The following is a 16400-nucleotide window of genomic DNA, read 5'->3' as shown; positions in this document are numbered from 1 at the left end:
GGGGGAACAAGATGCGCGACTCGAAGTATTAACCAACCTTTAGTGACTGCAGAGACCCCCTTCTCCTTTAATGAGGAAACAAAAGCTAACAGTACACATTCTTCAGAACTGCTGAAACCTTAGCTGCTGTTTCCTCATTAAAGACAAACACCTACTACTGCCTCCAGTGCTCCTGTTMTTGGAAGCTGTTATTTCTTCTTTGCARAGTCACARTTAGTTTTTGCTTGCCTGTTGAGCACACCCTTGTTTGGTGAGTCTGAGAGCACTTTTCTCGTCTTTAGTTATGTGGCTTTATCAAGACTGCTTCAAAATTAAATTATGAAATACATCCAAAAGCAAAGACCCATATTAGACAAATGTTTCAATCTCTCATTGTGTGTGTTATTTGTAAATTTGCAACTATGAAACAACACAACAACAAAACTATGCTMATCAAACAATCAATTTATATGAGCAAAACTAAAAGAAAAAGCAGCATCCAGGTGACAGTTTTGACTAATCTTTAGAGAAGATTGGCATTCAGAAAACTCAAGGAGCTCAGCTTTAAAGCGTTGATCCTGTTTCTCCTTTCTGTTATATAACAAAAAGACTCACAATTATTTCTCATTAATTTCAAAGAGCTGGATCAGTCACAACAGACAGTAACATACTAGGCTTCTTGATTTTAGAACAAAAGAGGGAGTTTACTTCAACTTCTGCAGTTTATGTTCTACAGTTTAAACTATAATCATATTACCCATTAAGTCTTTGGTTACTACAGTTTAACAGAAATATTRTCAACTTACCATTTGATCAAATTTTCAATGTTTTGAGGTAATTTTGGGTCCCACCCCCACATCTGTGTTCCAGGACTGACCTTTCACTCCTTTCTGTCCTTCATGCTGCCTTAACTAACTGGACACTCCTGCAGACACCTTCAGTGGTCCTGTGGAGGCGACACAGAGCTCTGCTCCTGGAGGACCAGGAGGCGACCTGCTGGGAGGTTAGGTTTCACTCGTGTTCATGTTCTTTGCTACCTCAACATTTTTAATACAAATCATGATTAAATTAAAAAGGCAGGGTGGACTGGATTAATAAATGTCATCTAAAAGTTCCTAAATTAGTGAACAGRTGATAAAAAAGTTTTATCCTGATTGAAAAATGTGCATTAAGTAATGATAGCGAAGCAGTCGTCAAATTATTAATAATTYTGTAGCACAAACTTGGCAAGTGTGGTTGAATTATGAACACTGCAGAGCTGAAGTGACTCATWTGGAAAAGTCTGTCTTCCTTCTGGCAACGTTCTGACTGTACTTTGGCTTTCTAGCTTTATTTTTTGATTAACAGTTGATAAATTTCATATGCAGTTTTACAGGAAGGTTTTCATCAGTACATTCTTTATAGTTTATTTCTGTTCATATTTATTTGTTCACATATGCACTGAAAAAACGTGACAGTGGTTTAATTCAAAACCCAAGGTACAGCACAGGAAAACCAAAACAAACCAGGCATGTAATAAACTTCTGGTTGGTGTAGGTCATCTGTGATTGGTCAAATGTTTTAAAATGAAGTTCTGTTGGAAGGTTTTGCAGATGACTCCTTGGTTAACCTCAATTTGGCGAATTTAGCGGTTAGTTTTGACAGATTTATGAGCTAGGAGCTAGTCTGAGATGAAACAAGACCAAATGCTGCAATCGCAAAAGAAGCTCCAATCTAAAAAGGTTCACAGTGAATCATGTAAACTCTATTTTATCAACTTCAATTGAAAGTTTATGAACTACTGCAACCTCACAGCATGACAGAGCAATGGTTTGTGCCATCACCTGGGAGTTAAAAGGTCCTGGGTTCAAGTTTGACTCTTTCTGTGTGGACTTGGATGTGCGAGGTTTCACTGTTTTTTTTTCCCATAGTCCAAAATTGCTTTTTAGATTTAATCTAAATTTTCTTTAGGTATGTGTGCATGCATGGTTCTTTGTCTCCACGAGCATGTCTGTATGTGATCCTCCTTGGTTCGGCCTCGACCAAATGTGTCTCCATTTACGGTTCCAACGGCACTTTCAGAACCACCTCGGCAGTGGTTACAATACAATCAGGTATTGCGCACAAATGATTTTGGCATCAGCAGACTGCTGTCTGTGGTTTGGCTGAGCTGAGGCAGAACTTGACAACTCTACAAGGGATTACTGATGAAAACTAACACTCATGGCTAATTCTGGCATATTCAATATTGTGCACYGTCCCTTCTTAAATTAATAAACAACAACAAARTCCTCCTAAAATTCCATTTCATTACTGATGGGAACAATAAACGAGGCTATGCCAAAGAGACCGTCAAATCTAAGGCTGTAATATGGAAAAACTACATACTACTACTAATTACTACTACATTACATTACATTACAGTGTTTTTAACTGCACTGGTCACAAGAATCCACTGATGTCCAGTTTCTTTATTCCACTTGATGAATCACAAAACAAATATGAAAATAAAGCTTCAACYGGTCCAGTGAGTAAATTGCAATATTGAGGKTTTTTTTAACTGTATCACAATATATAAAGCCCTCAACTAAACATTYATTATTTATGCATCAGGTAGATTGATTACAGAAACTAAAAGGAGCATGATCATTTTCCTCTAACACATGCAGGTGTAGTCTTTCTCATTTTAGAGATTGTTTAAAACCACGTTGAAGATAGAGTGAATTTGGTTTAGATTAATATTTTTCTGTGGTCGCTAAATAGTTATCACTGACTTATAGCAGCTTCACAAGAATAAAAAACTCTAAATAAATACAAATTTGTGAGCAAGTATGCTACAAGTAGCTGCAGGAACAGCAAATAGCTAGTACACTTCCTGTGCAACCTGGTGCATTTTCTGCAGGAATATCATAATATTTTGGCCAGAATAATAGAATAAAGTGAAAAAGAGCTGGTATAGATTCTCAGTCATCCAGGACATTGTGACTCAACAAAAAAAAACAAACTTTGGCTTCTTTTTTAGTATTGAAGATATTTTGCTTCCCGTCTGGGAACAGAAGTTCTTGTTTTTCTGGATGGTGGGTAAAGGTTTGTGAAAGAGCAGAATAATAAACTTTGAGATTAAAGCTCTTTTATGAGATCAACAATCTGTTTTGATCTTGGCCTCACTTGGACTTCTTGTTACAATCAGATTAAAATGATTTTTCTTCAAACTGTTGTAATTCAAAAATGTATCTACAAGCAGGTAAGATAATTACATTTGATAACTCTTTACCAAAACCTTTCTTTAAAAGTTATTAAGTAGTCATCATTAGAACATATTTGCTGCTGATACAGATTAGAGTAAAATTTAGCAACACAGCAAATATGGCAGCATTGTGTTAATTTAATATCACCATATCTGYTGTATAAGAACATATTTTACTTTTAACTACAACTATGAGGTTTATTTGTATGATCAAAAACTACAATAATTTCTCCTRAAAGTAAAGTAAATTCTTAAAGTATTTACTACTGTTCTGTATAAGTTGACAGTTTGTATCTGCTTCTTGTCTTTTGAAGCTCTTTCCTTTCCTAAAATAGGTCCATAAGTCCAGTGATGTAACAGTGTGTCATTCAGTGTGATGAAACTTTAGCCTGCAGTTTCAGCTATGTGTGGGTGCATGGGTGTAATTTGCAGGGGGATTAGGGGGTTATGACCCCCACAATCAATTGATCCAGTCATTATAGCCCGCCCCCACAAAAAAAGACATCATTTCTTCTATCACAATAGAAAGTTACGGATTAAGTACACAGCTGCAACTGTTGTTGGTAACTTTGACCTGATTTCAACATTTATGATGTCATATGTGTACATTTAAACATAACTGCTGAAAATAACGTGCAGAGTTTTAGTCTGCTATTGTCACATTATGGCTGGATTTGTTGGATCAAATGTCGTAATTGTTCCTAGCCAAATTGTAGTGCACTAGGTAAATACATACTCTTAAAAAATTGAAAAAAAAAATAGGTTTGTCATATAATACATCCTCAAAATATAAAATATTTGTTACTGTTGGAAAAAATGGGAGAAAAAGGTAAAACTTTTCTTAATTTTTGGACTGCCATTAAACAGAAAAGTTGCAGAGTAAATACAAAGAAAACAGGAAAGTTAAGTAAATCACAGTAAAAGTATTACAATGTATCTTAACCCCAAAATATCCTGAATTGTTTTAAAAAGTAAATGATTCAATAAATAAAAAAATAAATAGGCAGGCAGCATATCACCCCGCCCCCCTCACCTGCACCACCACTGGTAGACCTAAAGTTCCATCCTTGTGTGTGTGTGTGTGTGTGTGTGTGTGTGTGTGTGTGTGTGTGTGTGTGTGTGTGTGTGTGTGTGTGTGTGTGTGTGTGTGTCTTTCTTTCTGTTGTCCCTCAGGCCTGATCTCCCCCACTCTTGCTCCCGCCGCCCCGACCCTGGCTCCGGTGCAGAATAACCTCCTGGGGACAGGTTTTGACGTTTTGGGTTCACTTTCGTCCTCAACACCACCGGTCTCTGTGGTTGTTCCTGGAGCGCCAGCTTCAGCACCAGGAACAGAACCTGCATCCTCCACACCAGCGCCCTCTGGTGGCTTTGATGCCTCTAGTAAGTAGGTCTTGTGTTTATTGTGTGGTTGTAGCTTTTTTACATCCTTTTGCTTTGGGAAATGTAAAAAATCTGAACATGTTTTGCCCGTAAATCTCCATCTTGATGCATTTTGATCAGATCTGCTTTAATCAAACCCAGCTGTTTGTGCTGAAGACCTACTCAACCTTTTTCTGCCCACATCTTGACTTTTGCATGACTAAGGCACCGAGATGCTCTGCTGYCACTGACCTCCTGATGTTTAACTGTTGTTTCTGCTAACTGCTTTTCTACTGCCACTGCCTCTGTTGCACTGATTCTTTCTCTTCATGCACTTTCACAAATGCTGTGCTTTCTCCACCTCTTTTGTCTGTCTCTTTCTCCCACCGCTTATTTTTTCCTCTTGCCTTTTGCCACCACCTCCCTCCCCTTCTCACCCCACATCCCTTCCTCTCTGGTGGGCCATTGCTTGCTTCTTCTAATCTGTAAATGGTGAGTTCAACTCTGCAGTGCATTGCTGAATGTGCAGTTTGGATGGCTCGCCCTCTTTCTGTATTTCAAGGACACTCCCAGCTTTGCATGTTGCAGACTCACTGGTGTCTACTGCATGAAACAGGATTTTATTTATTTTTTTACTTTTTTTAACAGGAGCTACATGCCATCAATGCCTGTTGTAACACTTGTTAGAGCTAAATTTATCCAACAATTCCTGCAAAGTTGCAGCTATCTAATCATAGTAGCCATCACTTAAGTTTAACACTTGCTGAGACACCATGAAGCCTCTAAAATAAACTGATGGTAATTTACACATGTGTTTATCGGTGCACCAAGTATGTAAGGAGGTACATGAGAGATGGAGAAGAACTGGAAGGGTGTGACAAAAAGGCACATAAACAGATAAAAATGTGCATGTATTGAAAGAAAATGTGACAGTGATTCATCAGCAGATGAGTTGAGTTGGCAGAACGGGCACACTGCTGGTCCCATCTCTGGATTCAGCCCTCTTGGGTCTGAATCCAGCAGGAGATAGATGTGAAACTGAGTTGTACAGCAGCTGTATCCTCTCTTGCACGAAGTCGGCCCACAGCTGTTAGAACTGGTCCTTGAAGTCTGACAGATTCCTATTGGGCTTTCATATGTGGTCATGATGGTCATCGTGGTAACACTGAATCAAGATTTCTTGCTGAATAATGAAGCATCTTCATCTTCAGACCTTCTGGGTGTAGTTCCACTGCTAATGCWGCCACACTGGCTCTGGTGTTTTCATATTCACATTTGGGACTGTGAACCTGTAGTCTGGCTGAAGCCAGCTGCAGGACAACATGTTTTGTAAAAAGCACAATACTGGTATCATAGGGGTTCATTTAACTATTCAACTATTTTCTCATCAGAACTCAGATTGTTGTGTAGGGATCTGAGGCYTATTGCATGAATCTAGGATAAGGGATTAAGCCAGGATTTTGGTGTAAACCTGAATTAATTAAGCCTTGAATCAGTTGCATGGGAGGGGAAGCACTTACTGTATATTTCCATTGTAACAAGTGCTCTGAAACTAACTGGGTCCTGACCAGGTTTAAAGTGAAGCTTATTTAATCTGTTAGTGTTTTTGAGCAGTAGTCCGTCACTTTACTGCAGAAAACTGTTCCTCTAACCACGTTTTACAGTCGTATATCAGCTAAAAAGTGCTTTTGATCTTGTTTTTAAACCCACATACTAAACAAGATCAGAATATGTAGGATTATTAATCTTGTTAATCTGAATTTTTTTTACTGCAAGAAGTCTTACCAAGTGCAACTGTCAAACTACAGATTATTTATTATTAATTTGAAAAGAATGAGGGTCTGCTCTTTTGTTTTTGACTTTTTTAGAAGCCTAATTTTTGTAGTCTAATCAGAAATCAGCTCTTTATACATTTATTAAATTTATTATTTTTCTTTGCTTTAAAATATTACAGAGTAAATATATTTATCTAATTTATTTATCAGATTATCCATGAAAAAGAATAATAATTTTAAAAAGACTTAACATTAGCTTCATCTTTAAAATAGTCTATTAAATAATATGCCAAGTCCCCCCTTCTTTGTGCCTGATACAGGCCACACCCACCTCCACCACCTCCACGGCACCTTCCCACCCCTGTCTCCCCCAACACACACGTGCCCACACTGGAGCCTGACCCCCGTGCCTCAGTTTCTAACCCCTCCCGCTGGCCAACCCCCCACCCCCGTCCCTCTGTCCCTCGTCCTTTCCTACAGCGGTCATTAAGTGAACGACCAGCTGTTCATTTTAATTTTGTTCATTTAGTTAATCTCAGATAACTTACAGACAGATTCAGTGGCACAAAAAGTTTTTACTTTTGAAATTATTTCAGCATCAGTCAGTGTTTCTCTTCATCTCTTGAATCATAATCAACCATTAAACTGCTGGAGGAAGTGAGACTCACGTGTCTTACTGCCTGATCAGGAAATCTTTGATCCACCCAGTGGGTCTAGTAAACAAACCCTGAACGTGCATTACTCCCAGATTAGTTACACCTGACTTGAATGAACCGCCCTGATTGAGGCAGCTTGGTGTTAGTACAACTGATTACGGCTGTTTACAAGTTGAAGGCTAGTTCAACCTYGGCTTACAGCTCATATCCTGAATTYAGAAATCTGACTTTTGTGAAATAGGCCTCAGGTCACATGGTAGGAGGGCCCTCCCAATCGATGTGACGTCTTGCCTTGAGATGTAGCCAGATCCGGAAGAAAATGGATCAAATGTGTTGGTTTGTTTTGACTCATGGCTAGAATATTGTATTACAAATAAAGTTCTGTATTTTGGTCCAGCTGCAGGTATTTGTATGGCTTTATTCTTTGCACTTCAACTCTAATCCTGTATTTGTCTCCTGTTTCTCATTTTGCACTAAAGTAAAAGAACTTGTTGATCTTAGTTTGTCAACAACAGTTCTCTTAATACAGTTTTTTGTACAAAATTGTTTTCATACAAATCTCCCAAAATATTCATAAACACATCATAGACTCTGTTTACATCATCTACTCTACATACACATCCTTCCAGTTTTTTATTGTCTTTCAGTTTATCAGTAACTTTCTTTATATACAGTATTTATAAATTTCTTTTTTATTGTAGCTACTTTTTCATTGCATTGACAATCTTTACAAATTGTAAAATGTGGTAAATGATCACTTGTATCAATGATGAAAATCCCACTCATCACCTCTCCAGTTCTGACATRAGAAAAAGTGTTATCAATCACTGTAGTGATGTATTGTAATTCTTTTTGGTTTAGAAATTAAAGGATAAAGACTCGAACTATACAATGAATTTATAAACTTATTATTTGAGTCAGTTTGCTTTCCCAAATCAATATTAAAATCTCCACACAAAATTATTTTATTACAACTCCTTTAAAAAAGCTCCAAGATTTTATCTGTAAATAACTATATTTTTAGTCTTTTTGTCTTTATCAATATCTTTAGTGTTCTCCCTATAAACTTGTGGTTCATGTTTGGTGTGCGCTCACTGCAAGTTTTGCTAAGACCCAAAGCTCGCCCCCACCCTAATTCTGATTGACTAGTAAGCCTATCTGGTATGKTTGAGCGTGAAAGCTGTGCCCGATGGCTGCGCTGTGTTAGATTCTGAGAAATGTCTCTGAGAAAACTTGATTTTTATTTTTCCACAGGTCCTGAACAACTCTGTGGGTGTTGTTACACAGAAATGGGGCATCACAAAACTGAAGAGGGCRTCAAAACGCTGCCCCTCTTTCTAAACACCTGCAACCACCCAACTTCATGCAAACTCAAAGTGTGAGCCCCTAATCAAACTCTCATAAGAGCTGGCAATGGTGTCTAATGTATCTACAAGGACATCTTCTGCACTTGGTGACATTCMCTCATTCGTTATTGATTGACTGTTAGGTGCTCCAGCAACTGCCTGATAACACCAGGGCTCCTGGCACCAGTTGTCTGATTCAAACTGTAACATGTTGAGACTAACCTTCTTGTAAAAACATTAGTAAAATCTTCTTTTTATTCAAAAGAAAACCTTACACCTGTGTGGCCTTGATGACACCTGGCTCATAATCTGTGTTCACAGTTGAGACATTTTTTTAATCCCTGTCATATTGAACCTACGTAATCCTGCAGGACAGCTGGCTGTGAGTTGCTATAAATGTGTGCCTTTGAATGTTCAGTCATATTCACTGTGCAGTCTGTAGATGCCATATGCACAGCTGCCTGCTACCACAGCTGGAATGCCCCCCCCCAAACCCCCCACCACCACCATAACGCCTGCATTCAGAGCCACCCTCTGCCTGTGTAAGCTGAATTAGTCAATCAGAAGTTTGTAAACAAGTTTTGATGTGTTTCCTCCAAGTGTTTGATGGATTAGGTGACCTGCTGATGCCCGCTGTAACGCCTCAGAGCACCGGGGGCAGCACAGCTGGGAGCACAGCTGGCAGCATGGGGACTCCGGTCGCAGCCGGAGGAGTACCCCTCATCCCCCCTGCCGCCCCGCCCCCCACCAAAACCATCGGAGGAGATCTGGACTCGTCACTGGCCAATCTCGTYGGAGGTGCGCTTGCAGCTTCTCTGCCAGCCCAAAACACTTCATTTAAAACTACCTTACAACAGATTTCATTTCATTTTCATTTTTCATTTTCTCTTGTTTGTTTCAGACCTTGGAATGAAGAAAAAGTAAGTGTTTAAGCGTGGAAACTGACTGTGTGATGTTTCTGTAGGCTTCAGCCAATGTACATACTGTAGGTCAGATTATATATTTGTTTTAAATAACTAATAAATCATGAAATAGATATAAAAGCACTGATAGGAGCCTTTAAAATTCTTATTTAAGATATTTATTGATCATTCAGAACATTTTAAAATTTATTGTTACAAATTAGGGTTAATTAAGACTTTAGCCAAACAATAAAGTAGATTTTAGCTTATATGTTTGGGTCACATTTTTCTCACAGGACTTGGGATAGAAGATGCTTTAAAAATAAAAAGGCAAATATGACTCTAAACATGGAAAAAAAAACATTGAACAAAGAAAATAACAGTGTTTAAAGAGTATGTAATGCCCCTCTTCCACTAGTGCCACTTAGTGTCGTGTCGGTACAGTTCCAAGCCATGTCCATTAGGCCAGATTCTCGGAACCAGCCCTTTTTTTAGTACCTACTTTGTCGACACCAAAATGTGACATCAGAACACTGTTCGTCACTGATTGGCCAGTGGGTGGAGTCACTGGTTGCGTCTGAGCTGCCTTTACAACATCTCAGGYGCCATTTTTTCAATTATAGCAGTCACATTAGTCGTGTTTCCATCCAACTTGAATTCGAATTTTTAGTGAATTTTTAAAATTTCAGAACTTATTTGGCAAATGTGTTTGTTTCCATCTCTCATTTTGCGCATTAACTCTTTTTTGAAAAACCCAAAAACCACCTCCACCAACTGCCCAAAACACACCCACTGGAACCGGACTGGAACATCAATGGATAAGCATCCGAACTGACTCRTTCCAACACTACACTAAGTGGCACCAGTGGAAAAGGGGCATAAGTTACTGATGATCAGTGAAGCTCATTTGGGCATACTGTATTTTAAACATTTGACCTCTTTTAGGGACCCAATGAGTGAGAAGAAATTGACAGGAGGAGCCAACTGGACTCCACAGGTGGCCCCAACAAGCTGGGGAACCCCCGGAGCCCCCATGGTGAGACTTGCAAGGACAGCTTCACAATGAAATCCTAGTTCACTCCAAAAGTGGTGTTTCTGAAATAAACAAACCAAGACTCARACATTGAACTGTTAACAGTCTTTAAACATCACAAACAAGCAGGACATGAGTTGTGTTGTTGTCCATTCAAACATTAAAAAAAAAGGAAAAATGTTTTCAATCTGATCTGATAATTATTGATATCTGTGTGCATCGTTAGGCTGCTGCAGCCCCAGGAGCTCCAGGAGCAGCTCCACCTGGTGCAGCTATGGTTCCACCAATGGGAGCACAGCCTGGTTTTGGCATGGTGAGTGTCTGTATTTATAGAATATATAAACAAATACAGGTAGCTTTTTAAAAGTCTCATATGAATCTTCCGTTACAAACTATCTGTCCCCAGAGGCCCAGAATTACTCTCACAACAAACCCTGGGGACTGGGAGCTGAATCGTCTCATTTGAGTCAAGATCTAATGTATTTTCTCATTTTCTCAGCCTCCTGCAGGAGGACCTGGAGCACCAATCATCCCACCCATGATGGGGCAGCCTCTGATGGGGCAGCCCATGATGAGGCCTCCCTTCATTGGGGTGGCTGGAGCTACACCAGGAGCTGCTGCACCTGGAGCACCGGTAACACATCACACACACTGAAACAACTTATGCTTGCCAGATTGTTTGTCAGCTCTGTTAAAAATKTAGAACTTCCAATTCTGAATTTAACCCACCCCAACAGGGGGTTTTGTATGTTGAAATTTTCTAGTTTGAATAAATGTTTTCCATTAACAAATATGATTGTAATTCATTCTTTTAAGTGCCACCTCACTTCCTCAAATGAAAAAGAAACCCTGCACAGCCTCATTATAATGGTKGTTTTCATCATACAGACTTTTTAAATAATATTTTAAAATTATAAGAATTATTGAGTGCAAGCAACAACAAAACCACAAATTAGCAGTTGTGTTTGACAAATTGTTGAGAATGACTGAATATGGTGGCAAAGTTGATAACTTGTTCACCTCTTTCATCATTTTCTGTAATGTCCTTTTTCTCCTTATTGTTGATGAAGTTCTTCCTCTTGCCAAGGACTGTCTGCTTTCGGCTGACATTTTAACATACTCAGAAAATCAAAGATAAATACACGAGAATACGTTTGCTGGTAGCAGCAGAACCAATTGTGATGAGACCAGCTTCAAAGGGGTGGGCAGGCATGGATGTGTTTTGGTGGACACACAACTTTGGGATTAGTAAAAAAATGGAGAACTCAAGATCATTTGTATTTTGAAAAGTTCGACGTGTTCATAAACGGAATCAAACCAAATTAATCAAACTTCAACAACATTTCACATAAAGTTATTTGCGACAGAACTGCCAAATTAGGTCTGGACTCACCAACTACAATGTGGTGGTCTTCATTCTCCCCTGGTTCTGGGTCAGACTCTGCCTCCAACATGTAAGGCTGGATGGACAAGTCCTCTTTTAATCAATTTGTAAATACAATATTTCTGTGCTGTTAAGGCTACGTTCACACTACAGGCAAATCTGACCCAAATCCAATTTTTTATGACAGTTAGCGCGACAAATCCGATTTTTTCAAATCCGACCCAGGCCATTTCAGTATGTGGTTTTAAATCGGATACATATCAGATGTTTTCAAAGTGACTGCAGTGTGAACGCTCATGTCTCATTCATCTGACTTTTTCATCAGGAGGAGTGGGTGGAAGATCGATAAGACACTAACCTCAAGTCTCGCTGTTTAAATCTGCAGCTCCGTGTGTTTACAGCTCCAAAACACAAGTCCAGTTGCTTCATCTTTTTACTTTTCATTTTCCACGTAGATAGTWTGATAATAACATGTCCAGCCTGGGTCGTGGAGAATATCGATCCTAAAGTTCGATACTCGGTCGATACTTTTTTCCAGCTTGTAGTTTCGTTCAAAAAAAAAAAAAGCTTCACYGGAGCATCCCRGTCAGASGCAGSTTCAGATATCAACACTGAACTAAAGAACCAGGTCAGATGATTTAATCGGCTCTGATTAAACAACAACTTCCGATTCAATGTGCAAAATGTAGCATCCATGCTAGCTCTGTAAATAAACAAGCCGGCTGATGAGACGTCTCTGTAACGACTTAGAGGCAGGATGAACCCAAATGCAGGCAGGCAGGCAAACTTGAAAATTTAACAAAAAATTTATTAAATTAAAGGCCAGCGTGGTGGCAAAAACAGAAAACTTACAAGTAGCAGGAACAGGGAAGCCCGGGGAGAACATGAACCAAACAGAGACATACAAACGATAACTCGACAGGGAAGTGAAGACAACACACAGAATTTAAAGGTGAGACTAATGAACACAAACAGGGAACACCTGGGGGAGAAACATGAGGATCAGGTGTGAGTAGGCGGGGCTGGAGCAAGGGCAGACATGAGGAAGAAAACAGGAACATGACWGAAATTAAAAATAAAACACTAACACAGACAAGAATCATAACAGTCACGTCTTTTACTGCGCATGCGTCACATCATTGCTGTGTAGCGTTCACACAGGGGTTTGATGCAGGTCACATTTAAAATGTAATGTGAACGTTCACACAAAAAGATCAGATTTTTTTCAAAAAATCGGAACTGAGCATGAAGACCTGCAGTGTGCCATATAGTCGTAAACCCCTCTATCAAACTGTAATGGACAGCTCTTGAAGCCAGAGGAGGGCGGAGTGTGAAGCGCCTTATGCTGCTTTCACACCGAACCCGATTTCAGCGTTAGGAGCGTCAGGTTTACATGCAAAGTCTATGGTGGACGTGGGTCAAGCAGTGTCTGGAAGTGCTGCGGCGCGTCTAGCGAGATTAGAGAAGCACTTTTTGAAGGAGCTGTACGATTTGAGCAATTCATGCGCCAAGACCTTCAAGCATGTCGAAAGCTGGAGTTGAAAATTTGAAATTTTGCAGCACKTCAACCAATCAGAGAGACTCCACTGTGTGATGTAGTGACAGATTTTCCGACAGGACAGTTTCCTGAATGATGTCCAATAACCTGAGACAGATGGACAGGAGCTCTTTAGCTGAAATCGAGTGCCATGATCATAAGAGATCTGAAGGGACATAAATCTGCAGAAGATCTGACAGGTCTACAGGAGCCTATTTCCATTCAGGGTTTATAGGTTATCAATAAAACTTGAAAATCAGTTCTAAAACAAACAGGAAGCTGATGAAGACAATCAAGCCCCACTGTGTTCTGTATGTTCACACTTTTTTGTTCATGTTTAAAAGATGAACTGYAGAGTTCTGGACTAACTGTCCAGAGAGGCCGACCTGGCTAACATTAACATACAGAATGCGACAGCAATAAGCTGTCTGTAAAACGAGAGGTAAAATGAGCGTGGACCAAAACACAGATGTGGACAGGGGTTGATCCAACAGGTTTATTTCATGGATAATGCTGGGGGAAATCTTGAGCCTCAAGTTACTTGGGTCAGGAATTTCTAAGAAGCAAAATGCTGAGTTAGTGGCTATGAYGAGGTTTAAGAGAAACTGCAAGTTTCTAAAATAAGCCACTAAGTTTCTGCAGGTAGGAGAGCCAATCAAAGGTKGTCTCGTGAAGGCGTTAGAGTTCCTGCAGCATCCGCCGTTGATGACGTCYGCTATTTTTACTCTGGGTGAACGGGGTGGGAATCCTTGCTCCATGGAGGAAGGAGTAAACAGGATGGAGGTGTAGTCTGTGGGGCATGCAAGGATCATACACAGGGTGGCAGAGAGGGCTAAACAAATCCAGGGAGAAGACTTATCTCAGAGTCCAAGGTCCAGAAGCGAGGTCAAAGTCCAGGAGTCAGAGGCAGGTGTCAAGGCAGACAGGGGCTAGATGAAGGTCCGTGAGTCAATAACAAAGTCAACAAGGTCAAGGCATGGAGGTCAAAAGACAGAATAGCTGTGCACAGACATGAATCATGACAAATGTAACAAATTCAGTTTTATTCTCATTGACATTTAGAAAGTCCAGAGATGTGTTCACAATTAGAGTTACTGTATTTAAAAGCTCTCACTTTATGGAGCCTCTGTTCTGCCTGTTTTCTCAGATTTCTCCTGGACCTGCAGGTCAAAGCCCCAAGAAGCCCAAGGACCCTCTGGCAGAACTGAACCTCAAGGACTTCTTATAATGRTCCAGGTTTGTTAAACCTGATAAACCTGTTAAACCAATGCTGCATTAAAACTGGGAACTCTGGGTAAAACTGTTTAATATTTAAGTTTTGGGCCATCCGTCTCTCCTTTCCTCCAACCATTTTTATTACCAGATTTTTCCTGTTTGGTGTCAGAAGTGGATGCATCATTGTGCAAGAAGCAGGGTACAAACTGAGTTTGGGATAGATTAGTCATAGCTAAAATGAACAATATGGAATATGGGCACATATGTCAGAAAACATTTTAMTACTGCTGCCAAAACAACAAGATAATGCAAAGGGTCCAAGGTGTAAATGTTAAAATAGCAGCATCTGCCTGGTGTTTTATGACAGTTGTAATCTGCTGTGTCCATTTGGACTCACCAACATTAGCTCATCAATAAGGTTCAAAGAAAATGGCTCCAGTCTTCAAAATTTCATCAAACATAACAGCCTTTAAAGTACCACGTGCAGCTACTAATGATGTTATTTATATGGTTTTAAATGGTTCAAAATAACCATTGTAATGTTGAAATGACAGCAGTGTAAAAGGTTMAATTAATCATTTGCATGAACTGCTGCAAAATTTGAGAGATTGGAGCTGTTTTAAGCCAGCAGTAATTTATCTACAGCAGGTCAGATCTTAAATGTTTATAACCTTTACACATAACCACAGTTGAATATGATTGAGCATTTGAATGTTTAATAAATAATAATCGATTATTAGTTAAACATTCGATGCTGCCTGAAACCCCAGCAGCAAACAAAGCTGCTGCTTTTGACATCTTTAAAGTTGGTAACGATTTTATTTAGATTAAGCCRTTAAACAACAATAAACTGTGCTTAATTACACGATCTGTGCTGAAGTAAAGCTTGGAAATGAATAGTTCTGKAATATTAAAAGCAACATAAATGAAGTGTTCATATCTCCTCATCTATAAGAGCCTTTTAGAGTGATGTACTTTTTTATTTGAAAAACCAAACCCACTGCAGACAAAAAACTGGCATCTCTTTTTATTTTATTTAAAAAAATTATTGTTTTAAATTTATTTTTGCTTTGTCTCGCAGCAGTGTACCTCTTTGGATCCGAAGCCTCTCAACTTCTTTGCCTGGTGTCTGTCAACATCTCAGGATGCCAGCGACGACGTTCAGATAGTTTATTTGGTTTTCATCTCCGCCCGTCCACACATCCCCACCCCTCCCTCCTGTGTGATGTTGTAGCACAAACTGTGAAAGTGAACCATAGTGGATAATAAACAAATATATGAGAGAGAGAAAAATACCCATGCCTGTGCTTATGTCGATGTACTAATCCTTTTCTTTTGTCTAAACAAAATCACACAAAACTCTGAAAAAAAAAAAACTTAATAAATAAATCCAAAAATGGGAGCGAACGGGACAAAATATGTGTTTAGATTAATTTACTTTGCTGAGTTGAATGATTGATGTGCTTTGGTGTCCTAAGCTTTGCCCACAACCCCTCATCATTGTCTCCGCCTCCTTCTGATGGGGGAGGGGCTCTTCTTTGTCCTGATTAGAGAGCGGTTAAAAACAGTAGATTTATTTGGAGACTTTGCGTGGTGTTTACAGAAGAGTCCTCTTTAATGTACATAGATTTCTCTGGTGAGGATTTGATGTCTTTATTCTGTACGTCTGTTGAAGAGAAATATAAATGTGATTCAGACATGAAACTGTAAGAAGTTGTGTGAGTATCCTTCTCTTTACCGTCATCTTTGAAGTTATCTGAAAAAAAAAATACTGTATTATAAAAAAAAAAACCTCAGTGGGCATCTTGGAGTCATGAAATCAACTTACTGTTTTTTGTTTAGTTTTGTTTTTTATCTATTTTTTTCATTAGTGTTCTGCTTTTGTTTATTTACTGCACATGGTTTCTTTCTTTCAGAATTTTCCTCAAACCTCCAGTGATTTTTATAATGGCAGCAAAGAGCATAATTTATTCTTACTKCCCCTTCAG

At 39.3% G+C, this 16400-nt stretch overlaps 1 protein-coding gene across 9 annotated transcripts in view; it reads left to right on the top strand.

Annotated features, from left to right (window-relative positions):
• Positions 1-16125, top strand: part of snap91a (synaptosome associated protein 91a) — a 72255-nt gene extending 56130 nt beyond the window's left edge. For 7 of the 9 annotated variants that reach the window (XM_014020469.1, XM_014020467.1, XM_014020473.1 and 4 more), the window contains 9 exons: positions 911-982; positions 4379-4585; positions 8942-9139; positions 9243-9261; positions 10189-10279; positions 10503-10589; positions 10776-10910; positions 14345-14433; positions 15494-16125. In XM_014020469.1, the coding sequence (XP_013875923.1) occupies positions 911-982; positions 4379-4585; positions 8942-9139; positions 9243-9261; positions 10189-10279; positions 10503-10589; positions 10776-10910; positions 14345-14425 (890 nt within the window). In that variant the 3' untranslated portion in view covers positions 14426-14433; positions 15494-16125. The remainder of the gene's footprint in view (positions 1-910; positions 983-4378; positions 4586-8941; positions 9140-9242; positions 9262-10188; positions 10280-10502; positions 10590-10775; positions 10911-14344; positions 14434-15493) is intronic. The other 2 variants (XM_014020470.1, XM_014020466.1) reach the window with 2 other exon arrangements.
• Positions 16126-16400: the final 275 nt, after the last annotated feature.

Source organism: Austrofundulus limnaeus, unplaced genomic scaffold, assembly GCF_001266775.1.
Source record: "Austrofundulus limnaeus strain Quisiro unplaced genomic scaffold, Austrofundulus_limnaeus-1.0 Scaffold253, whole genome shotgun sequence".
Classification (NCBI taxonomy): domain Eukaryota; kingdom Metazoa; phylum Chordata; class Actinopteri; order Cyprinodontiformes; family Rivulidae; genus Austrofundulus; species Austrofundulus limnaeus.
The sequence above is the reverse complement of the archived record's forward strand: the minus strand, read 5'-3'. Positions and strand labels throughout refer to the sequence as shown.